General features: G+C 53.2%; 1 protein-coding gene and 1 long non-coding RNA gene across 7 annotated transcripts; one reads left to right on the top strand and one right to left on the bottom strand.

The window, feature by feature from the left end:
• The first annotated feature begins 529 nt into the window (after positions 1–529).
• Positions 530–25487, top strand: LOC118509174. Of its 6 annotated transcripts, none has more exons than XM_036049740.1 (10): positions 530–667; positions 2329–2665; positions 2736–2815; positions 5679–5848; positions 12244–12298; positions 12523–12692; positions 12809–13102; positions 21087–21401; positions 21483–23338; positions 24055–25487. In XM_036049740.1, exons 4-10 carry the CDS (start codon positions 5687–5689, stop codon positions 25157–25159), a joined length of 3957 nt encoding a protein of 1318 aa, XP_035905633.1. In that variant the 5' UTR covers positions 530–667; positions 2329–2665; positions 2736–2815; positions 5679–5686; the 3' UTR covers positions 25160–25487. The 6 variants fall into 6 exon arrangements, with proteins under 6 accessions (XP_035905633.1, XP_035905801.1, XP_035905713.1 ...); XM_036049908.1 differs by having other exon boundaries at positions 546–700; XM_036049820.1 differs by having other exon boundaries at positions 546–721.
• On the bottom strand, positions 18184–21147 carry LOC118510155. Its single transcript, XR_004905980.1, has 3 exons — positions 21023–21147; positions 20854–20941; positions 18184–18383 (listed from the first exon to the last, which is right to left on the bottom strand). It is a non-coding gene; the product is annotated as an uncharacterized LOC118510155 (long non-coding RNA).

The raw sequence follows: 25487 nt of genomic DNA, 5'->3' as shown, positions 1-25487 counted from the left end.
CATGACTCTGCTGGGCCCCTCGTAATCATTCGCAGGTGTGGATGGCCCAGTTATGGTATGGTAGTAGTAGCCGGAAGGCTACCAGGACCTACCAACCGCTGGGACAACAGCGGGAGAACGAAACCGTGTCCAAATGTTGCATCGTCTTGTCTAACGGCGAGCGTAACAACATGCCGGCATCGTACAAAACATGCTCGAAGCATGCTCACCGAACGAGGAAATACTTCGCGCCATAACTCCACAACAAAAACAGCGACGGATCCGACTCTACAACGCGTGTAAGGTCTTTCTTTTTTGTTTGGGCGAACAGGTAGCCCCGACGACGTAGCACCACACCGTGGCCCAAGCCGGAGTGTGCATAAAGCTTCCTCCGTTTGCGTAAACTCTGCGCGCGACCGGTGTAGGGCGCGAAAGCACACAGCTACGGCTGCGCATGTGTATGTGGGCAGCGCAGCTGGGGGAAGGGACTTCGTACGACCAACACCAGTCCCGACGGTGCACGTGCGGGCCCCGTTCGGAGACGCTGGAGCGCGAACGTTGCAGCCAGTAACGCCGCGGCACTGACGTGATTAACATGTGCAGGAAACCGTCGGCGGTGTACCCGTGGTGGTCCAAACACCGAAGAAACCGACCGATCTATCACCGATCAACCGTGCTGCAACCTGTTGTGAGTGTGACGGTGTCCTAGTGTCATAGCAGGGTGAGACCATCACCAAACCAAGTGAGGAAATTGGAAGGTGTTATCGACCAAGGGTTTTGCCGGTTGTGATATTCCGGGTTGACAGTAGCAAATATAACGACGCGAATAGCGCTAGCCAGCTGATGACTCACGGGACCAAACCTGAGAGATCAGCACCTGGCGCAAAGGCACAGCAATAACTCCTAATGAGGATCGGTGCTGCTGATAATCGAACGCAGCGAAGTGTTTATCGACGAAAGATCCAAGAAAGATTTTTGTCTGGGTTTTCGTCGCAGTGTCTTTCGAGGCTGGCGCCCTCGTTGGGCCACACGGGTTCGAGGACACACGGTTTCCAATCCGAAACGGCAGCAGGTTCAGGTTGCGCAAGCGAACCGAATGACTTCAAATGGTTCCGAGCACACCGGTTCTCCTTGCGAGTCACCGGTTTTCGCGCCATAAGTGGACAGACGACCTGCCTGCCTTGTCGTCCGAAGTCCACGACCCACCCGAAGATGGTTGTGTGCCAATCATGACAGTTGACCATACACGCACACACACGCACGCATGATGTTCCCAAGCGCGGGGCAATCGTCTAGGTACGATCTCGAGTTCAACATTGCGCGTAATCAATGCCGGAAACTAAAAGCTCTTTATGGAGGTACACGAAGCGAACCTGCCGCATGTAGATACAGAAAGTATACACGTACCTCGTGTGTGTGTGTGTGTGTTGCTTTTTCGTGTGTTTAACGTATTCATCGATTCTGTGCAGTTTTGATTGCCAGGTCGTAAAAAAATCACGTCCAAGTGATGCGTGGGAGAAATCATCAATTCCACCGCCGAGCAGTACGTGGGCTGACGTTTGGTTCGGAGTCCTCTTGTCCTCAAGGTTTCTCTCTCTCTTTTGTCCGCCTCGACCGTTGTAGTAGCACGGTGAGGCACAGCAGCAGCAGAACCCATATGGTTGACAATGTCAAAGATAATGGCCGTCTACACAAACATGATGGCGCCTTATGTTGGTGTTTGATAGGCTGATTTGAAGTACAGCTGGCGTTGCATATTAAGACGCCATATTTCAGATACTCGTAAGTAATCCCTAAAAAGTTGTGGAATGTTGTAGCAATCGGGTTGCGGAATTCGGCCCAGGATAAGGCGCAAGTACTTCTTCCCACCTGATGGAGCAAGCGTTGCCCAACTTTACCACCTACGCTAATGAAATGCAAACGATTCCAGCGCAAAACCAACGTACACCGCGAACGGTTGCTTGTGTGTCTTTGTGCCGTTGTCCATTTGTTGGACACGCAGCTTCCAACCAGCGGTGATGGTGATGTTTGCGCGGGCCCGTACACGCTAATATGCCCATATTTGTCCACCTGCGCACCCGAAGCGTTGTACGATCGATCGAGCCGAAGATCTCCATACCGGGGCATCACGACCGGGTAGGGTCCGGACGGTGTTTTCCTACCCCATCGCACGTGATTGCCGTGTCGCGACGAGCGTTTCGCAACGCAACTCCATATCGCTACACAGCGCTCACAGTTCGGTTGCGCGTTCTTCCGGCGTGTGCTAGAAGGTGTCGTCGCGGACGGAAAGCGACCTCATCAGCGCAGAACTATTGGTGACCCTAGAGCGTTGTTTTACTCTTCTGACAGGTAGACATCGTAATTCTGAGCAGTTTCATCCAACGCCAGGACGACTTCAAACTAGCTCAGGTGATAGTGAGGTGATAGTGCGTTGATGCCTTAGTCTATTAAGCCGACACGGAAAGGACAACGATAAACATTAAACGAGTGTGTGTGTGCGTGTGTATGTGTGTATGTGTGTGTACCAGGGGCACACGTGTGCCAGTGTTCATCTGTTTGCTTCGGGGTACAGCCGAAACAGAACAAGATCAAACGCGGCATATCCAATCAACCGAAGAATTGGTCCTCTGCCAGCCTAACCTCTCACCTAGCGGAACAGCCCCAACCATCAACCTGCCTGTGATCGGTAAGTCTGCGGGTACGATAATCGTAAAATGAGCCACCTCAAACGTTCGTCTCCCTTTTTAACGCTACAGGGACGCAATCAACTAACCGGGCGGTGTAGTCGGCCATACTTTCTTGAAGCCAGTTGGTCCACCAGCACCAGGACATACAGGTAAGATCGATATCGATCCTCACCACGGATTGTCGGACTTCCCGTATATAGCGCTGACAGCTCACGTAGGTTGTGTAGCGATCGAGTGTAAATGTCCGAACGTCCAGCAAGTCCCGTGCCGTGCAGAGTACCTCGGCAGGTTTTCGGCGCAATTCACATAAAACGCAAATTGAAACCTCACCCACCTACGCGCAAAGGTGATTCACCTTGTGCTTTTAAAAAAAAAATCAGGTTTGCTTTTGGACCTCAGCTTAAGGCGGACGTGTTTGGGGGTTTCTTGACATGACACATATTTTCTGAAGCAGAAGCGAGAGAGAGAGAGAGAGAGAGAGAGAGAGAGAGAGAAAGAACGAGTCAGTCGGTTTGCTGCATCCTTTAGTCTACCGGGTCATGGATCGACCGAGGTAACTATGGTCAGGGTCAGCATCATCGGACAGCCAAAGCGTCAGTTCTGTAGTCAGTACGACGACCTGCCGAGACGACGGTTAATCTCGTAGCACCGCTTCCTGATTGTAATAAAACTTATTTAAAAGGAAATGGCAGCGATGAGAAGGTTGCGTGGTATATCCACCAGGTGATAATGGCACCGTTGGACCAGATTCCACCATAGCTCGAACGTCCTTCACAGTTATCTGCGTAAATAAGTTCGTCAAACCATAAACCTATATTTGCTGAAGCGTCGAAAGCAAGGCTTGCATAATTGGGTGCCGCTACACAGGTAGAGGACGCCTTTGCACCGCTCAAGGTTCGACGAATTCTGACGTCAAGCTACGTGCCGATGCCTTCCGATGAGTCACGCTCGGCTTCGTGTGAAGTTTGTCATCGGTAAGGTAAATGCCGCGTGTGTTTAGCCATTTTGCTGAGCTGATGAAATTACAGATTCTGACTCGTGATAAAATATGCATTATGGGAGTAGTGATAGGTGATACTTCACTGCACGCAGCCATAAGCTGGATGGAGGATTAGGACTTGGGCGATCCTGAGTGCTTCCCCGCCAGTTCCGGCACTTGGTCACGGGCGGGTAGCTACGATCTGACCGTGCGACAAAAAATTCGCAACTTCATTCCCGCGGAGCCACGCGGAAAGTTGGCCCGTGAAAACAATCAACATTCCACCCGCGCGCACTTCATTCGCTCTCATACATTATTAACCATCGACAGCCATCATTGATCTCGTCGATCATCCGTTGCGGGGACATGGATTGCCGCGTATTCCTCCCATCTATACCCATACGCAGCTCTACCACGGTCCACGACGAAGGTCACCTCCGCCAGGGTCCACACCCCCGGATACCTTCCAGGTACGGTTCTGTCCACCGATTGGTCGCGGTGTGCATTATCTTGTTGGACCCGGTTGGACGCATTAAATTGCGCACTGATGACGCCCGATTGTTGCGAATGTGAATGCAACCCGGTATGGAATGGCATCCCGAAGTGTGTGTGTGTGTGTGCGGGCACTGTGGGATGGATGAAGAAGAATGCGCGCGTCCACCGTCATCATCCATATGTAGTTGCATTTCATTACGGTCGAGTGTCGCGTCTTCCCCCGTCTCTGCGCACATTGCGGGATTAGAATTAAACGATGTCGTTCACTGAGCGTTACCAAAGGTCGCATTGACTTGTCATAGCGTGCACTACTACTACTTCCCTACTGATGGCGTGAGGTTGTAATTTTCTGATGCTAGAATTATAGCGATCGCCGAGCGTAGTGTGGTAATAAAGGCACACACACAAACACAGCCGACATTTAATGGAATGAGCTATGTCATGCGGGATATGGCCGATTGGACGCTGTATGTTCGTAGGTGTTAAGGGTTTCTGTGATCTGATCGACCTGACATGCGATGCATATAATTAGACTACTTCGGAAGCGGAGCACCGACGGGGTTCGGATTGTTGTATCAGATGTCGAAGTTGGTCGGATTTGTTTACACTTTTGGACACTGAGGGACAATGATTATACAACTGACGCCGTTTGACCAAGCGTTGGCGTTGACTTGGAGGATTGGAATACAAGAAATGCGTATGCGCAATAAAATAGGCAGTTAAGACAGTGGCAATAGTTCATCAGATCAGTGGCGGATTATCACACCTTGAAGACCCCAAGGTAGAATGCAAGATCTGCTCACAGAACCACAGAATTTGAGCCAATATGGGCCCCTATAAGAAGAACTAGCTGCTCTGAATGGTCCAGGCTCTCAGGACCTCACAGCTTATAAGAAGATACGGCTAAGAAGATGATCTTACACTACTCTACCGGAGTTTAATGAATTCTCCACTAACGCCTTGCCGGCAGACGCGTAGTACGCATGCGTACTCTACCTGACCACCGCCAACCGACGATTTCACGCTTCATACAATCCGAATCGCGTTTAAATAACAGCTTTGGCATGGAAAGCGATTCCTGTGTGGGGTGCTCAACTTCCCACAACTTCCCCCCCAACACAACTATCCCTGTAGCTGTTATTCTCGGTGCCATTTTTATTAGCTAACGTAAGTGGATGTACCCGTCCATACCCGGGTCTGCCCAGGGTTCTTGTCGATATAAATATACGGATCCCTTTCTCTCGGCATGCATCGATGACTTTTACGATCAAATCGACACTGGCGGTTGATGTGTCCATTCGTCCGACCAGCACGAGCAGCGTCGGCATAAGATTTATTTGACTTCCTATAGCACCAATCGCAAGCTTTACGATCTCAATGGTAGAGCAATCGAACGTTGATCGTTGAAATGTCCTTCAGCGCCGCGTCCGAACGGTTGTGGCGTCAATCATCGCCGTGCGTTTGAATATCCGCTTACCGTTGCGTGGGTAAGAATTTCTAACCGTCTTTTTCTTTTTGTATTTCTCTCGCACGTGCAGGCCCGCAAATGGTGCAACGGGAGACCGAAACAACAACAACAGCACGCCGCTCGAAGCGTTCCGTTGCCGGTGGTGCGACGACCGACACCGAACCGAACGCGATCGTCAGCGAGCAACGCTACGAAGGGCTCGCCCTGGAGGGCGTCAGTCCTTCGGTCGTCGAAAATGTGGTAAGTATTCGGAATGCCCGGTGCCAAACAAACTGTTGCAGGTTCGATAAGCTCGTTCGTCGGTCATGGTCACGCGCTGGAGTGTAATTAACGTGTACGGAACGTTAATGCGTGTAGTGCGGGTGGTATACATTTAGGCGCATATTCAGATACGCGCCCGCTCTCGGGCTGTGACAGCGCGCCGCCAGAGGCATATTGTCACACATGAGCAGTGTCGACTTCGATAGTGTGATGGTGCGGGTTTTGCGTGCGGTGTTGTGCGAATTGGATGATGTCAAGCTCTAGAACTGTAAACACGACACCAGCACACCGTCAAGGCGGCGAGGCGATGAGGCAACGCACAGCAATCAACGAGATCGACATCCAATGCCACATTCTTGGCGATCCTATCGCATGAACGGATCCCATACTGTCCGACGCAGACACGTCATATCGGGCGACGATCTCCATGCTCCACTCCGTTCCCGTCCGTGATCCTTGTGCACGATCGAGTGCACGCACGTCGGACATATATGCCGTTGTGCAATGGGTCAACTAACGATTGCACAACACCGCCCGGGTAAGCCGAGCCATCGTGGTGGCCGCTCGCGAATGGAACCGTGAGAGATGGCTGCGTGCCTGCGTACTAGAACGTGTCGCCGAACGGGGGTTGCACAGTCACGAGCTCCCTCCCTCTCCGGTCCAGAAAAGCCGGCTCATGATTCATGGTCCGGTATCGAAAACAATACGCCGCTTGAAACGAGATGTCAAACACGTCACACACACACGCGTGATGCTACTCCCCTTTTTCCTGTATGTGCATCTCCCAGTATATCCTCGGCAAGATGGGAATGAAAACAAAAAGCAACCTCAGCCACGGCTCCAGCGAAACGGAACCAAGTGCTCCCGGTAACCCTGGGCTCCCGTCTGCCCGTGCCTGGATAATCCGCGCTGTACTTGGCCGTACACCTTCCCACCGTCTCCACGCGGACCTATCCTTGGTTTGGGGGTGTTAAGCGTACCGCCAAATCGAAATTCGAGCACGCGGGACCTAATCGGAATTGCGGACCGATTCGCGGTTCGTGATCGTGACTGGTCCGCACTCTCGAGAGGTGTCGTGTGAGCTCGCACGAGTACGCTCGAACGGGCGTGTGTGTGTGTGTGTGTCCTTTGCAGAGAGAACGTCTAACCATCGCCGGAGTCGTAGGGTTATACGAAGGCATACACACACACACCCCCTTCGGTACTCTCGCATCGCATCGCATCTTCAACCGCTTCGATGTGCAACGCTTCGACAGAAGTAGCAGCAGCAGCAGCAGCAGGCAAGCGATGTCTACTAAAATCAGGCTGTGCGAACCGGGCCACATTTAGTCGCTTCTTACTCCCCCATCGTGCTTGTTCGATGAGCTGATGGGCTCGTTTGTGAACCAAGCATCGTTGTGTGTGTCTGCGCGCGCGTGTTCGAAACGTCATTCGAAGCACTAGTAGCAATCAGTGACCCTCCCCGCCGTGTGTTACGGGAACGACGGCGGATACGGAACGGATCCCGGAATACAGGAAATTCGCCCGGCTGGGATCGTATATCCGGTCAGGATAGACGATCCGCAGATCGACAAGGCGACAGCCCTACGAATCCAATACCATCACTACGAGCGGTCCGTGTGTACGGCTTTGTTCTATCCACCAGGTCTAAGCTAGTTGTCACAGGTGGGGTTGGCCCCACAGTAGAAAACCTCCGCCCGACAAAAACTGCTCTCGTTCACAGACGAGAAGCGGCGTGCGGCTTTTTCGGCATTCGGGGCCACGCCGGGTAGCTTCATCAATCAACTTGCAGCCACGAACGAACGCGAATTCTATGCTAATGTGGGTGCAATGGTGCAAACAAGCCGCCATACACCGCCGTACCAGCAGTGGAGCTTGCTTTGCTATTGCAGCGAAGCGCATCTTCTTTAACCCTGCCCGGGAGATGCATCTCATCATCTCCTCGGTAGAAGCTTTGTGGAGCAGATTTTGAAACCTCGTTTGGGCCTTACGGGTGTACGGGTTACATAAGCCAAGGATGGTTTCGGATGGCCTATGGAAGGGTGGCAAAGTGCATGTCCACTTGTTCCGCTCCATGGTGTGTAGCATCGTGTCAGACAATCTCAGGCTGGCTTGTTGAGTGAGTAGTCTTCAAGAAGCTGGGAGCTTGGGAACTATAGCCGCTGCTGCGATTGCGCCAGTTGTAGTTCACATTCTAACGTGAAAGATCGGGCTGCGATTTGATGAATTCTTGCCAGGAGTCAATTTGCTTGACTTGGTGAGGGAACAACTGTCAGGACAACTTGCACCACACTCACAGTTCGCCCTACATTCTTTATGTACCCGCATTCTCGCAAAGGGCGCTCACAAACAGTGAGAAAAAAAGGGCTCGGCCACCCTAGCTGGTGGTGGTGGATGTGTGGTTTGTGGCACTCCAGTTCAGTGCCAGTTTGCCGGTTTTGGCCGGTGGCGCGCGTGTGAGAGTGTTTGCATGAATGGGCAAAAGGTAAACTGCAATGCGGGCGCCGCCAACAACACAACAACCGAAACGTGCCCGCCCGCCAATGAACGAAACGAAAGTGAAACCCGCCGTGCTAGAGCGCGGCCCGAACTTCTGACATCTTAGTGAGGACGGGACCGGGGGATGGAGGGGATCGCAGGGGAGGAGGTATTAGATGGCAATGAGTAACGGCACAAGTGCGCACCGCATTAGTGAGCCTTACCACCAAGGCACACGTTTCACGGGCCCACCCCTCCTTATCCTAACCTTATGCTGCACAAGCTGCAACTCCTCCTCATCAGCTGGTCTAGTGGAGTATTGCGCGAGGGTATGGATTGGGGACGCGAGGGATGGAGCGGCAGGGTATAAAACCGCACGACATCGAAAACAAAACGCGATCTCTACACAACACAACGCCTCACATACTGCGGACTGTGTGAGGGTGGGAGGGTTCTCCAAAGACACAGCTGCAGCTAGCTAGAGAGATAGGGTGAGATGGACCGATTGGTAGCCGGCCGCTGAAGCGAGCTAGATAGCGTAATTGGCCTCCCAAACAAGCGCCGAGCTTCACGAGAACGTGTGAGAGGGGGAAATGTGAGAATTTTCCTTTAGTGCGTGCGTTCCACCACGGTTGGACCAATTGATGGATCAATGGAGGGGGAGGGGGGGATGGGGAGAGGTAGCGGAGTGAAGCGGACAAAGGTAGGGACAGCTATGTGTGTCGGTGTGCGCCAGCAGAAAAGCATGGTCCATACTGGCACCAGCTCGGTGGACCACGAGCACAGTAAAGCACGATGACCAACGTCAGTTACGATCGTCCGTTCTTGGCCACCACCAGTGTCGCTACTCCAGAATGTACCGAAACGTCACCGGGCGACCAGGGTGGCACCAGAGCATCCTCACGGGCACAAGCGTTGCTGTCCAGAGGGATCAGTAGTACGTTACCGTTCAGTGTTACACACCAGCCGGGAAAGTGTGCGCATGGCGTGAAAGTGAAAATCGAAGCATTGGAACACCGGCAGGAGGGGACGTTACGCTCAAAAAAAAAAAAAGGGAAACTAGATACGGGTACACAAACGTCAACCAGACGGACACCCCGTACCAAGGACAAGCAGACGATTGCCGAAAGCCTCCCCCCCATCACCATCATCATCTATCAACTCTTGTTTTGTGGAAATTTTGACCAAAAAGTGAACGGGTGAAGAGACTGAACCTTGGTTGCCATTGTTTGACGGTTGTGACATTCCCGTTACGATGACACACCGGAACACCGGAAACGGAGTGGACACCATAATCAGCTTCCGTTCGCCAATTTAGACACCCGAACCTCAGTGCTCAGTGCGAAAGAAATACGATGCGAAATTTTGCTGGTAAGGGAGTACAGTTATTAGTGCTTGTGGCATTAGATATTGAGCGCTCCGAAAGGTCTTCTGGTGGATAAAGTGAATTGGAGTCTTCTTGCAAGAGTCGCCATGAGTTCACGTTCGCTTCTTGAGCTTCTGGGAGGTAGATATCCGTCGAACCTAAGCTATCCAGTAGATTCCTTAATCAGGTATGTCCATATGTATCGAATCGGAGTTCTGGAGTTCTTCTTGGAAGAATCACCTTCGCTTCTTGAGCTTCTGGGAGGTAGATATATCCTCCAAATCTGAACCATCCTCAATTGGATATTTTTTTATTAGAACGGACATCCAGAGGAGATAGGTGATTGAGCAGCTTATCAAACAGAGTTCCTCAAACAGTGTCCAACATTCCCCCCCAGAAAAGAACTGACACACTGATACTTGATTGAAGGCACGAGCACCAAACCGCACCATAATTGGCACAAAAAGTCAACCAACGGCGTGGCGGGGTGTCCCATTAGCTCCACACCCCGAAAACTGGAGTTCTGTAAAAGACCACTCCTGCGAGTTCTCAGACCACCGAGACCCGAAAAGGGCGTCCGCAGCGGTGTGCCAGCCGTGTGCGACACGTTCCCCATCGCTGCGGGCAAAACGTGTCCGGCAAACCCGTGGTCCAACCGGCAACGACATCCTTCGCGTTGGAGCGTTGGAGAAATTCCGCCGTCTTGGGTCGCTCCACAGTCAGCCGCCAGAGGTCGCCTTTTGTTGCCGTGGCGCAACTGAAGACGCCATTGTGCGGGCGGCAGCCGGGATGGTGCAATACTGATGTTGGGCGCATGTTGCGCAGTACGGCCACCAGTCGAGTGTCGAGTTACCGGTGTGGCTGTTTATTTTAGCGATTATCATTGTCACGAAGCAGCGGGGTCCTCAATTGCCCAACGCCCCAACATCCCGTGAGCTACTTCGCCATCTCCTCTGCGCTCCCTGCGGGGGGGGGGGGGGAATGTTTGACGCTAAAATGGGAAGACTATGCTGATGTTTACAAATTGAACCCTTTTGGTGTGGACCAGGGAGGTCCACCACGAAGCGTTAGGGCATACACATATCAGGTGGATGGCACTCGATCGCTGACGAAATATGTACGACTTGCGTAGGGGTGCAATGTACATTGTAAGTGCGCGTTGTCACCACGGAATGTGTATGTAAACAGTCGGACGGCTGGACCGACCTTTCGAGGCCCTGCGGTATGTACACCGCCCGGAGAAACCGGACCATCGCTCGCCGTCCACCGTTCTGCCAGTCTCGCTGACCTTCCCCAGTGCGGGCGATGCGCCGTACAGCACATCTATCGCATCTTCGCCTGCCTGCCTGCTCGTGAGCGTGTGGAGGTTTCAGCTCATTAAAAAACAATTCTCACCCGCTCGGCCAGACCTTCGGGCGCAATTTTCCGAAAACCCGGGACCGCAAGGCTTTACTGTCCGGTAGGCTAATGGTTTGCACCGATGAACTGTGGGGCCACCGCAGCAAGGCGGGTGCGTTTTATTGGTGTGTGCTTGACATTTTACGATTCACCCCTACCGCTCCCTTCCCCCTTTCCCCGGCCAAGTGCTTCGGGTGACCTCCGGGGCATCCGAAACGGGGAGGCGGGCCGTTGCTGTACGCTTTGTGCGCGCAGACACTACACCGCATAGACTCGTTCGTGCTGTGGCACTGGATGGATGATTAGTGTGTTTACACCTGCCGGTGCTTATCGATCACCAGCCGTGTCCCGTTACTGGCAAGCAGAATGGGACGAGTGGCAGCAAACTCGACGGTACCTGGTAGAACCTGTGCTCACCCTTACCCGTACAAGTATTGCAGGTTAGGTTAAGTTAGACGCATCCGCAGGTGAACTCGTGTGTGAGTGAAAGATTATAAACGATTTCAAAAAAAAAACGCCGTACATTAACGAGGGAATAAATCCGCATCAGCAAGTGACAGTGTTAGAACTTAAGAGCGAGAAACGCCTGTGTGTGTGTGTGTTGGAATCAGGAAGTGAGCAAAACTAAACGAGAGCAGCAGTGCGAATGGTGGTAATACTGATCGTACTGCCAGGAACATGCCACCAGCATTCGCAACCTTGGCCGCAACCGCAGCCCCCACCGCCAGCCCCGCCCTCCCACCATCATCCGCAAACCAAACCATCAGCCCCATCACCCACTGACCACCCTCCCGGTGGTTTCCACTATCAGGTCCGGCTCGGCAGCACCCGCAAGGGCACGGTACCGGCACCGCCCTCCACCTACCACCGTACCCGGCGTCCACCGACGGCCCCGGAACGTTCCGGGCCGAGTGTACGCACACGGGCCACCCATGGTACCTCGTCCCGCAGGAAGGCAGCAGCACAGGGGGGTGGTGGTGGTGGTGGCCGGGCACGCGGGCACCGTACCGTACCCCGACCCGACGAGCTTATCGATGCGAACAACAACCATCCGGCGACACCGGACGGCCACGATGAACCGTCCGGGTTGCGCTACCTGTCACGAGTAATCATTTCCGATGACTTTTCACAGGTGGAAGTGAAGACGGCGGCGGACAGTGCCGAGGTTGAGGCAGTCAATCGTGAAGGTGAGTATCGGTGAGGTATCGGGGGCGTACAACCGGAACGGACGTGCGTTTGTTTCCGAACCGCTCATGAAGCTCCGATACGGGAGATTGCCTACATTCGGGCGCGTACAATGCGTGCACCGCGTGTTGCCCACATTCGGGCAGCGTTCGATATTGCTGTCGTTGAACGGGCTGATCGGGACGACCGTTTAGTAACGATTTTGTATTGCACTTTACCGTCCCAGAGGAAATCATTAAGAAGCGGAAAACGGAGCTAACGACGACGCGCCAAATAGAGACGCGCGTTAAGCGGCAGCTGCTGTTCGAGGATGGCAAGGTGGTTGAAGATTCTGGTCCGATCGTGTCGACCAACACGACCGAGGACACGGACAAACAGGAAACGGTACAAACGGAGGTAAGAGTTCGACGAAAAAACCCACCCACCCCTTTGCATTCTTTGCTGCCCATCCTGACCAAACGACCAATTAACGTTGGTATGATGCTTCCGTTTTCTCGCTCCACGCTCCACAGCACCGTACACTGGGCGATCCGGCGGAGGAGCAGGCGGGCGAATCTGGCAACCGGCTGGCCGGTGCCGGAGAGGGTGCCGATGCTGGCGGTGACACCGCCCCACCCACCCTGCCGATCGATAGTGTAAGCAGCATCGCACCAAAGACGACACCGACGGCCGGCGGCACCATCGTGGCCCGACCGCCCGACGGACTGCTGCGCAACATCAAGGAGGAGGTGGTGGTGTCGCGGGAAGAAACCAAGGAACGGACCGAGGTGACCGAGCAGAAGCATTTTGGCGATTTTACTGACGACGTAAGTACAGCCACATTCGGCACGCCCCGCACGTACCGGCAGGCCGGGTTTGGTATGTTTTTGGTGAGGTTTCCGTTCTGTCTAAACATGGACCAATGGCAGCAAAGGTTGGTGGTGGCAGCCGTCTCATCCGGCAGCTTCCGGGAGGTTAGAGCATTGGTGGCCACGCGGTAAAATGCTAAAATGGCCACACCGTGAACGTGGGGCAACGGGTGGGTTTTAAAAGGGGCGAAGGGAACACGTTTTTTTGGTGCGCACCATATGTGTGGTGGACACGACGGCATCCATTAGCAGCAGTTCTTCCTTCCAACACAACCTTCGGGCGGGATCGTCGTAACTGCGCACTGTCGTAGCAGAGTGCGGGTGGGCAAATAACAGCCGGACGGTAAGGTTAGATCAGCCGTTTCTAGCTGCCGGTGGCCTTCGACCGAGTTAGTGATACGGTGCGTCCGATCGCGGAAAGGTGACGCAAATGGGGTAGTAGCGAGTAATGTGCGCAATGTCATCGTTCTGTCGTGACGGTTTCAGGGTCCAGGTGCTTTGCAAACTAGAGCGGCGCATCGTGCCAAGGTTTCAGCACCGGGCTTTACTACTCATTGTTTCACACAATCCATTTTGCCCCGCAGCTTGTTTGAAATTTGGTTTGCATCCAGTGTAGTGTACCTAGCAAGTCCGAAGCCATCGAGCATGATCTCGCCCATTAAAGGTCAATTATTCCTTGTGGCGTTTGCCACAAGGTCTCGGAAGCACTGCCGGGCGTCCCGATACCCGCATCCCGTTGATAGCTTAGGCAGGCGGGAACAAATGTCTTCGTTGCGTATCGGGGAGAGTATCCAAGTCGTTAAAGGGTTGAATTTAACGTCAGCACTCGGCACTTCGCTCCTATCCACTCTTTCGCCGGCAGCCGCGAGTCGAGCGACAAAACGAAAGACTACAATGCCCTTGCTAAGTCAGCGGTCAACTGCAGGCGACGAACCCGTTTTTCGCTCCACGCAGGCTCTCCCGCCTAGGGAGTGTACGTGGATTCACAAGAAGAGCCTGGCTTGTGAGATAAAAAATCAATTTGGAAAGGGAATGTATAGCAACTTTGTAAAGGTTTAGGTAAAGGTAAAGGCAACACTCACAGGTGACCCGGGCCTTTGGAGACCAACTCAACTACCACGCAAACACCAACGTTTCAAGTGGTTGGAAATGATAATACTGTATTTTCCGCCCGTTAAACATGCGCGCATCATTATGGCTCGCCTTTTCTCGGGTTCGGAAAAATTCGGCATCGGCACTGCAGGCAAACAACACCGTTCATTGTGTTTACCATCTTATTACCCATGGCACGCAGACACGTAAGATGGGTGAGCACTGCCAGAGCCACCAAACATAACAAAACTCCCTCCAGGGGCTCATTTGTTCTGCCTCTCTCTCTCTCTCTCTCTCTCTCTCTCTCTCTCTCTCTCTCTTTAGCCCTGGCACTGTCCCCCCCCCCCCTCGCTCACCCTGCCATCTCCCTTTGCCCCGGTACGGTTTGGTTATAATCTCTTCCAGAGCATCAAGAATGTAGCTTCCCTTACCTACCTGCTTCGAAGTCGATGCCTCTGCTCGAGACTCCCAGGGCCGCGTTACGGGTCATGCAAAAAAAAAACCTCCCCCCGAGCCGTCGCTTCACCTCCACCGTGTCGGTACTCCTATATCAATACGCCGCCGTCTCCTGGTTCGCTTCGAATCAACATTCGTCGCTCGTCGATCGTTATTTGCGCGTGCTGCAGCAATGCTTATTATGTGGTGCCCCGGTCTCGGTGCTCTGAACGCTGAATGTCCTCAGCCGTGGGTTCCTCCAGACGTTGGGTGTTTGTGGGTGGAAGCTGTGGAACGGAATTTTCGGAGGCTCGTTAGAAGTATCGAAGTACTAAAAGTCAGCGAATTGATCAGCATGCGGGAGAGAGTGGCCGAGAACGATCGAGAGTGGTAGAGAGAGAGAAACAAGACACAAGTCTCAGGAGCCTGTACTCAGAGCCACTCAGATTCATTGATGGCGGGTGGGGGATGGGGGGGAACGACTGCCTTCTCTCGCGTGTGAGAGCCTAAAAACCCGTTCAACAACCTGCCCAGCAGCGGGCAGACTGAACCACGCTGGCCGTACATTGCGCACAGCCTAAGCGAAGCCTATGGCTGGCAGGCGGCGTGGAACGTGGAAACCGGGTGGAGGCATCTGGTTTATATGTTATTGCTTCTTTGCTGCCTTCTTTTATCGCCTTCGCCTAACCCGGTGGGCTGCCCGTACTGGTACTGGTGGGCTTTGTTTCGTGCAGCCGCGCCAGTGTTGTTTGATGCTCGGACCCGGAATGCAACGGCACGGACACATCGGTTACGGCGTCCTTTTTCCATCGCCCTGCGACTGTTGATGAGCGTGTGCGCGTACCGGGGTGTGGTTATACGGTGTTGATTGTGTGGAGCAAACCAAAAGAAAAAATATAGCACGAATCGAAGGGCAGCAAGCAAGATCAGACGGTGTGTTTAGCAACGATCAAGTGGCTCGAAAGTGGAATTGGTGGAGCGTAGTCGAGGGATGGGCAGGCTCCAAGTGTGATGTGATGTGCCGGTAAAAGTTCATCGATGCCCGAAGAGTGTCGTGTGAATATGTGTTGCTGTGTGTGTATGTGTTCTGAGCTGTAAACAGGACAAGCGCTGCAGCGCGTCATTTAACTATCAACCCTGCTGTCGCCGAGTGCTGAAGATGATACGGACAGAGTAGGATTCCTGTCAGCACCGATCGAAACAATCAACCGAAGGTGATGTTACGCAAAAATCACGAGATACGAGATGTGTGCTTCTGAGCGAGTCCTTACACCAACTACTAAGATCAAAATAACGATCAAATCCGATATCTTCTAACTACCCTCTCAATGTTGCGCTGAGCACCTAAGCTCTAAGTTCGGTTCTTAATAAGCTCATGCCTTCCATTTCTGGCTCACTAGACTTAATCGATACCACGTAGTTGGATAGTCAATCCTCACTACGAAGGAACGGTCCGTCCGGATGGGATTAGAACTCCGGTCCTGCCGTATCAAGACGTTATCGTCTCAGCCACTAGCCCTAGATACTCTTGTCGAGACATATTTCTTCCCCGAGAGATCTTGGTCTAAGTTGGTCCAGCCTATACATCTTGAGTACACATTTTAGGCGTTAACTTCCCAAAGTAACTCTTCTACTGTTCCAGAACTCCCTTCCATATCTGAATAGATGCAGTACAATCTAAACAATCTTCCAACCATTGGGTTTTTGTTGCCTCTCCGTTATCATCGCCCGAGCGCTACAGGCTGAAAAGCTGGGAAAGGGCCATAGATTGGCCCAAACTGCGCCCCCATCATCCCCATCATATTACCGAACGGCTTCAACACCGCATACCGCTCTCACGCACGCACCGACGCCTGTGGTGCCTGTTTGTTTTGTTTTTGCGATTTGCTTTTCAGCACGCTGGCAATCTAGCGCGCGTCGGTAATCGGCTCAGTTCGGTTCGGCCTGATCTAAGCATTTTTTGTTGTTGTTTCCTCTCTTGCTTGCTTACTTCTGCGATTTCCTCCTTTCGCTCCCAGTCCCAGCAACCTCAGTTTGCTACCGTTTACCGATACCGGTACACGGGCGGTACCACAATGGCTTACAGCAGCGTACCAGCTTGCTGTTGCTGGTGCTTCGTTTACCAGTGGCGTCTCTAGCTTCCGGGTTCGATGCCGTCTGCCGATCGGTTGTTTTTTTTTTGGGGGGGGGGGGGGTTGATTTCCTGGGTTTCGGTACGTGAGCTTCGGTAATCTGTCAAGCGTCAGCCGTTGCGGATGACACGGTTTGTCTCTGTGTCCTGCTCCACATCCAACTTCCTGCTGGTGTGACCTTGCGCGGTAAATGCCGTCCACCCACGTGTGACGAGAACGACGACGGGAGGCATCGAAGTTTGACGCCATTATTTGTCCAACTCCCCTCGGTAGGCTCTATCTCTCTCTCTCTCTCTCTCTCTCTCTCTCTCTCGAAATAACAGCCAGTAGCAAAAAACCAAACCTCAGATGAGGTCCCGTTTGCTGCGAATACGAAACAAAAAAAGGTCACCATTAGTCGCTTCACCCTAGCGGAACTGTTGGTTTTGGAAGAGTTAAGTTTTCGTGGGTCGCTGGTTGATGGAGACGAGTCGATTGGATCCTTAAATTGCAACCTCAAATGCTCAGAAAACTGAACGAAAAAAGCACCGTTCTTCTAATTTCACACCCTTCACCACGTGCGCTGGGGGTTGCATATACCACGTGCGAACATCCACCAGCATCCGTCCGTACGAAGCGGAGAAGGGGGGAGGCACAAGAGTGCGTGTACGATCATTAAATTAGCGGCAACCACACACACACACACGCTGGCCGGAAAAAAAGTGGGCTACAGAAAAATTGGGGGGAATGGAACAGTTCGTTAAACGGGTTTCTTTTATCTGTTTTTGCCTGGCTCGCTAGGTTAGGTTCGGTGCTGGATAAATTGAACCAAAATGTATTGAACGTATATAATACGGTGAGGTCCGTTTTTCTTTCCTTTCCCTCCCCTTTATTCCATAACACACATCTACGCACGGACAAAGAAAGTTGTATATGGAGACCTCCACCGTATTTTTGTGTGTGTGTGTGACTGTGGTGAGACCCTACTGGGCGTAAGCCGACGGGACTAGCTCAAGGACGGATGGGTGGATATTTGCACGCAAAACATAAGAAACAACACAGAAGGCACACGAAGTGAAGGGACCTACGCTTGGGTTATTTCGGTACGTTTTGCGTGTCCGGGCATGGGCTGCTGCTGTGTTGGGAAATTGAAGTGATGGCAACCGAGACGAACTTCGACCGACCACTGCATTAAGCAGTCCCAACGCTGTTACACCGTCACCGCCATTAGAGGATCGGCAAATCTGCATATGCATATCGGCCAGCCTAGACGATCGGTCAGAACAGGTTTGGGTCGTTCCCCACCACCAACAGCCGATCAGGATTCAGGGACGTCTCTCTCTCTCTCTTTGGGGAGAGAAGAGATTACCTTTCCCGATGAACAAGCAAAGATTCGGGAGACATAATTTGGACATCAGCGTCCTCAGGCACGTCCTCGAAGTCGCGATGCGCGCGACTTTAAGCTCAGCACGAGTTTTGGTGGCTCGGTACCCTGCCATTAGCGCGTTTAAGGTTTCTTGGCTGAGCGTTTCGGCATCGTCTACCTCTCTCCGACGAGGCTCTCAAATGGCAGGTTCACACGGCGCAGAACACAAACCAAGCTAAAATCAAAGAGAGAGAGAGAGAGAGAGAGTTATATGCCCGATCGTCCACCAGAATTCAGCCCGATCCAGCAGTATTCGATGATGCAATCGAACTCCGGTGGAGAAGATTTTTTGGGCTGTGCTTTTACATAACACGTCTGCCCGGCGAGAAGGGACGGGGATTGAATGGAAGCAGAAGAGGAAGAAACAACCCGAAACACAAAACCTCCAACAACCATTTCTCTACCCACTGGAGGGAAATCTTACCACGGTTGGTGTGGTGGTGTTGCAAAAGAGCTAAGGTCGGGGTGAAGAAGCGCCTGCAAGCAGCAGGTCCACGCTGGGAACTGCCGACCGGTCACGACAGTTTCGGTACCGAACGGAACGATCTGCATCTTTTCCGTGGTGCAATGAAGATACGAGCGCCATCATCTGATCACTTCGTTTCCAAATTGTGGACACTGTCCGCGGGACAAGAGGCGGCAAAGTTAAACACGGATATATACGGCAACGAATCTATAGGGAACTACTGGCTACTGTCTACCGGATAAGCATGGAGCATTAGGTCCGCTATTACTGATGGCATGTTTAAGACGTGCATCAGACCGAAATCGAACTATCATCTTTAGCCGTCTGCACACAGGCATCAAGGAAGACTAGCAATGCAGGCTGCTTCCCTGAAGTTAACCCCGTTTTTGCCACTGTGAAACGAACTTCGATATCTTTTTCGTGGTCGCTTCTTTTGCTATACATCCACAAGCAGTGCGAGGCACAAAACGAGATACGAAAATGGGTCACTGGCTGCATCGCTTCGTCAAACCTTGGTGGTATCGTGTTATCGGGCACCAGTTTTCGGGTCACGATCAGTATGGTGAATCCATTTTGTCTCTATGTGTGTGTTTTTCTTACATAATTTGAACTCATTTTTTGTTGCAAGAATATTCTTCTACTTCTTCTGCCTGGGTACTACAACCTTGAGAGGTCTCGGTCTACCATTTCTGGCTTTTTGTCTGACTTGATTTTACCCGTAGCAAAGTAGTCAGCCCTGGGACCGCTGCCAGAATAATGCTCCTTAATGAGGATCACTATAAGAGCAGCTTAGAGATTGACTCACTAATATAGCAAACCCATTCATATTACACAAATACAATGAGAGACGTTTGATTGAAGGCTTTTTCCAACAATGAATTGGACCATCAGATTTGTAAGTCACAAACGATCCGAGAGCTTTACTTCGTGCCCTCCCTTTGTAGCCTGCAGACCTGGCGTCAGAAGACTTGAACATTAGCTATTACTACCACCAAGAGAAGGTGTGTGTGTGTGTGCGCGCGTACCTGTGTCGACTCGGGAACGAGGGAAGAATTGCAAACACACATAACTCGCAATAATGTCCCCGAGGTAACCCAGGAACGTACCACGAGCGAACTGCTTGCTGCTCTATTCGACCCGTCCTTGTCTTGCTACCCTTTAATCAATATGATTGATGAACGGTTGTGAGACGAGGCGTCGATCCTCCTGCCCGTGAGTACATAAGAAAATGGGTAGCTGTGGTGGAAACTCGTTCGTGAAGGGACGAAACGTTCGCAAACGCTGGCAGCATGCTTTTACCGGGTTCGCTTTTTTTGCATGCTGTCGATCCGAGTGCTGCCCGGAGGAATTCCACCTACATCTTCCGTAGCACTCAATTCTGTCAGGGCCAGAAAGAGAGCCGAAACCCCTTTCGGAAAAGGGATGACCGGCTATTCCGCATCAAGGGACAAACAGGTTTGATATGGGAGAAAACCTGTGACACCAGACGGGCAGGAACAGATTCTGGCACTAATGTCAATGTACCTGTACAAACAAAATTATGTACAGTTATTGATAAACGGTGCAAAGATGGCGGATAGTGGTTGAATGGCACAAGCTGCTTCAAACGTCTCGCGTTGATCCATCTTCCATCCCCTATCCCGACAATGGCGACAAAGAAACTGTTACACCAGCGATAGAAACATTTGCCAGGGAAGACAGAATGGGTGCTTCTTAGCAGAGGGTGACGGAGGAGCTCATCACGAATTAACTTGCGCTTTCGCTGCTGCACTAAGCCGTCCGCCATCGCGGAGGGCCTTTCAGGGTTGTGCACAGGTACATGTGGATACAAAGAGACTGCGCAGACTCGTTGCCTTTCTTTGTCAAGTGAACAGCCGCAAGACGTGCCGTAGAACACGGTTAGGCTTTGTCTGTGTTTTGAAGTCCAGCTACGATGCTGTGCATGTTGTGCATCCATCCAGCCCACTAATCCCTCACTTTACAGTAAATGAAGTGAAAGGGTAAAGCAGAAAAGGAATATCGAACCTGAGAGCGTCTGAAAGGTCTTTGTTCTGCGATAGTCCAACGTTAGCACAAGACATCCGGCGAGTACCAGCTATATCGGCGGAACCCTCGTGGTATGTCTAGCGTGTGGGCAGGTAAAACACTATTTGTACTAGCATTCCTCATTCATTCTTACCTCGGCTGGGCGGCATATATGGCGTACGGGTGGGTTGAAAACGCAGCGTCAACTGTCGCTGTCGGACACTGAACACCAGCAGTGCGATCTGCAATAGAAACAACCAATAAGCAAAACATCGATAGGCGTGCACGTCCCTTTTTGCAGACCACAAAACTGTACACTGTACCTAACACGAAGCCAAAAATCTTTTCCCATCCACCCGTGGGCACCGGTCTGCTGCCCACATACAGGCGTACCTGCGTGCAATCAACAGCGGTGTCGACGATATACGGGAGCTGCTACTGTCGGAGAAGGCGCGATCCGAGCTATCGCCAACTGGGCCACAGCTGGTGCAGCAATCGATCAGCTCGCGGAAGGTCATCGACAGCGAGGACACCGATATCCGGCAGCTCGCGAAACCGGACGGTACGCTCGTAACGGAGAAGGAACAGACGCGCCAACACGAGGAGCTATACGACGACGAGCTGCCGGAGACGGATGAGCAGCGATTACTGCTCTCCGGCTACGATCAGGTCGACAGTGGCGAGCGAGTTATCGACCAGAAGGTGAGTAGTGGTCACCCACACATAGCCCACCCTTACGCACCACCTTCATGCAACACGTTTCTCCTGTCGTGTACCACGCAGTCTTCCGCCCAGCGGTACTTCAAGCAGCGTGACGAACAGCATGTCGATCTGATCGGCACGAACGGTGAAGTGATCGGACACGAGATGCGCTACGCAGCCGAACAAACCCAGATGGATAAGGATGGTGGTGGGGGACGAGTCGGCGGACCGGGTGATACCGGTGGGGGGCTGCTCTCCGACTGGGACAGTCTATCCGATCGGTTGCGCAAAGCTCGCCGGCTAGGGCGCCATCCGAAAGAGCTGGCACTGGTGGGCCAACCGGGAAACAATCTGCCCGGCGTTGTGCCGGTGCTAAACGATCGGCTCGATGCGCTCACCAAGAAGCCGCTGGACTTCGATAAGGAGGAGGAAACGCGCAAGCAGGAAACGAGCAAATGGCTCGAGTCACACTTTGGCAGTGAGTCACGGTCGTCCCGCGATTCACGCGAGGATCTGGACGAACTGGTCGAACCGACGAAGCGTACGTACTTCAACGTGACGATCAAATCGGGTGATACTATGGGAGGTGGTACGGTCGAACCGGACGGTACGACTGCCGGTGGTGGCCCATTCCGAGCCGGTGTTCGTGGTGTACCGCCCGGGCCCAAATTTTACCAAGGCGTTTCCGAGTGGACGTCGGACCGGACGGCTAGACGAGGGCTGACGGCTTCGCGGGAGGATCTTCTGTTGGAGGGTTCAAGCCACGATGCAGGTTATCGGTCCGGCGAGCGTCATCGGTCTGGTAGTGAGGATGCGCGTCCGGTGCAACGGCAGCTGTCCTCCGTGCAACCGGGACGTCGTGAAGATCCCGGTGTACCAATGTACGCATCCGCCTACCTAACTACGCCACGTCCACGAACTAACGGCGCGCGTAACTTTAACGCTAGGTACGGTCGTTCCGTGTCACCGGATCGGCACTCGGTTGGCCAACCGACACCAGACGGTCGTCCTACCGTCCCACAGCGGCGCAAAGTCCTTGAACGGCGACAGGTTGGCGTTCAACAGCAGCAGCAGCAGCAGCAGCAACAGCAGCAACACCAGCAACAGTATCACAGTAAACCGATCGCTCCCGCGATTGTACATGGGTATGCTCCGCGCAGTCGCTCCGTATCCCCGATCCAGATCCCTCCGGTGGTGACCACACTGCGTAAACCGTACCAGAAGACACGCTTCAGCAGCATCCAGGATCTAAGTCACACCGGCGGACCGCAGCAGCACCACCACCAGCAACCGCTGCAACGTGCAGCGAGCCGTGCGCAAAGTACTCCACCGAAGGCGAACCGTGTCGGGTCCGCCATCGGTAACTCCATTCGCAAGCTGATGGGCAAGATCCGTTCCGCCAGTGCCGAGCGGAAGCTCAAGCTAAAAAACGGCTCAAAGCAACAGCAACGGTCCCAATCGCCGACCCCGTCAGCACTGGCCGGTGGGCAGCAAAAGCGACAGTCCACCACCTACCAGCAGTATAACGTGATCGACGGGCACATCAGCAGCAGTGGCGGTTCCCCGCTGCTCAACCCTCATCATCAGCATCACACGAGTCAGTACGGAGGCGACGATCAGCGAGCTGCAAGCCATTCTCAGCCACCGTTGGCAGCCAGTCACAAACCGAACGGTGCCGGAGGTAGACGCGAATCGGAACGCACGCGCGACCGAACCTACACCGAACGGCGCGGCTCGTCCGACATACTCTCCGACATGACCACCGGGAGCGGTGGGCCGACGCCCCGCCAGAAGTACTATCTCGGCGAGAACCCGTACGGTGGAAGCATCTTCGGGAAGGAAAACAAATACAATCCGGCTGCGGCAGCGGCAGCGGCAGCCGCATCTGCCGGGCGGGATCGTCGCGAGGAACGCGTCTACACCTCCTCCCATACACGGTGAGTTCTTGGGGGGCACGGGCCAAAGATGGGGATGTCCACTCTTGCTTTTCCCGGTCGCGCCGTTTAAATGTCCGGTGCACGACTGCATGACCATACTTGGGTCGGCGTGTGCCATGTGTAAATTAAGCATTCGTCGGGAAACGAGGGTGTCGCCGGCACACGCCCACCCGGGAAGGCCGCCCAAAACTTGTTCAGCCAAGCACTGCAAGAATGAAGGCAGAGAAACGAGAAAGATTAGAGTCGTAAAATAAAACCGGTTAAGAGTGTTGTGTGGTTTGCAAGGCCAAAACCAAAGTGAGCCAAGGGTTTTTGGTGGCAATCTCTACACTATTACATCAAGCTCACTTAAACATTAAAATCTTACTAAGCTGTTACCTCTCGGCTTAGGGAGTTGTTACTGGGGCGGTCCGGTGATCGAGGCGATAACGGCGCCAGTCTTCACACGGCGGGACCGTGATTCAAATCTCGTCCAGACCGCCTCTCCCCGCACGTAGGGGCTGACTACTTTGCTGCGGGTAAAATTAAATCACGGAAAGCCATACATGGCAGGCCGATACCTCTCGAGGTTGTAGTGCCAAGGAAGAAGAAGAAGAAGCTGTTACCACCTCCCTTAGATGGAAAGCTCTCCTGTAAGATGCACAGTTTTGTTAGTACAAATATCCTAAAAGCAAACACTAGTGATGTTAATGTCCCTTTCCTTGCAATACTTACAGATCGTTCAGTCAACCGCCACAGACAAATCAGAATATGCTGGGTCGATTTAGCAAAAGCACCAACCGGCTCCCAACTACACCGGGCGGCGGTATCCACTACGAGCATGAGCCGGGTGTCCAGTACCATCCCGGCGGTGGTTCCGGTTACGGTGTTACCAGCTCCCAGACCCTGCCCCGCAACGATCAGCACCGGCTGCAAAGGTCGAAACCGCTGCACTCATCCACCATCAACGTATCGATCGTGAACACGGTCAACACGAACAGTCCGAAACCGCTGGCCAACACGGGCCCGGTGAAGCCGGCCCGCACGTACAAAGCGCTCAACCGGAGCAAATCGTTCAACGTGCACGGCCTGAACGGTACGAACGATCCGAGCCCGATCTACCTGGAGAAGCTGAGCCGGGGTCCACCGGTAGCACCCGGCAGTAACGGTGCCGCCGGCTTCTACCGCTCCAACTCACACCTCGACCAGTACGCCGCACCGGCCAAGGAGTCACCGCTGCAGCTGAAAAGTCCGTCGATCGTGAATCTCGTGAGCCGTAGCACCCGCGACCTTACCCAGAACGGTGCCGACCACTACCCGGACCGGACCAGCCCGGACGGGCCGACGCTCGACAAGAAGAACGTGTTTCTGCGCAATCTGCAAAACCGTGCGCCGGAACTGTACCGCACCCTGCACGGCGGTGGTGGTGCAGATTCACACACGAACGGTACATCACGCGAGTATCTAAACTCGTACATAACGCGTGAGCAGGAACAGATGATCGGTACACGGTCGCCGGTAACACTCAACAAAGACACGGCCAGCATTGTACGGCGTGGCAGCTCCAGCACGGACGATTACCCGGACGCGTACCGGGTGGCGTCCACCGTCCACCACCGCCATGACGCTAGCGACCAGCGTCATCCGACCAGCGCAGCACAGCCCCGAACAAAGCAACACTACTACAAACACACAACCGCACCGGCACCACGTACGGACGGGATGGCCATGGGTGCTGGTCGCTACCGGCCAGAAACGGACCTGAAGTATCAGGACATGTCGAGCGGAGGGACGGGAGTAGGCGGCGGTGGAGTTGTCATCGAGTTGCGCAGTAACTCCTAACCCCACTTACCTGTCAGCGTTACTTACTAATACCATTGCTCACAACAAGCGTCCTCCCGTTAACGTGAATCCGTGCCAGAAGCTGTGTGTTTTTCTCAATGCCGGGCCATTGCAAAACGAAGTGCTGTAGCGTTGTGGTGGAGAGACACAAAGCAGGCCACAACACATCCAATTCCGGTCCCGTTTGCAAGCATGCAGGAATGTCAACGAGAAAACCTATGCGCGTGTTTGTGTGTTGCGTGCCAGACCATTTTTAATACATAATTGTAACAAACCCGATTTTCTCTTCCGAATAACACAGTTTTTCAAGCTCCATTGGATGATTAAA

The sequence above is a fragment of the Anopheles stephensi genome, chromosome X (assembly GCF_013141755.1).
Source record: "Anopheles stephensi strain Indian chromosome X, UCI_ANSTEP_V1.0, whole genome shotgun sequence".
In the NCBI taxonomy this organism is placed as follows: Eukaryota; Metazoa; Arthropoda; class Insecta; order Diptera; family Culicidae; genus Anopheles; species Anopheles stephensi.
The sequence above is the reverse complement of the archived record's forward strand: the minus strand, read 5'-3'. Positions and strand labels throughout refer to the sequence as shown.

Coding starts and splice junctions, on each gene's coding strand:
- LOC118509174 (XM_036049474.1), top strand. CDS start 11,758: ATGGTGGTAATACTGATCGTACTGCCAGGAACATGCCACCAGCATTCG. Junction 12,693..12,808: donor AGGAAACGGTACAAACGGAG/GTAAGAGTTCGA, acceptor CACGCTCCACAG/CACCGTACACTGGGCGATCC. Junction 21,402..21,482: donor AGCGAGTTATCGACCAGAAG/GTGAGTAGTGGT, acceptor TGTACCACGCAG/TCTTCCGCCCAGCGGTACTT.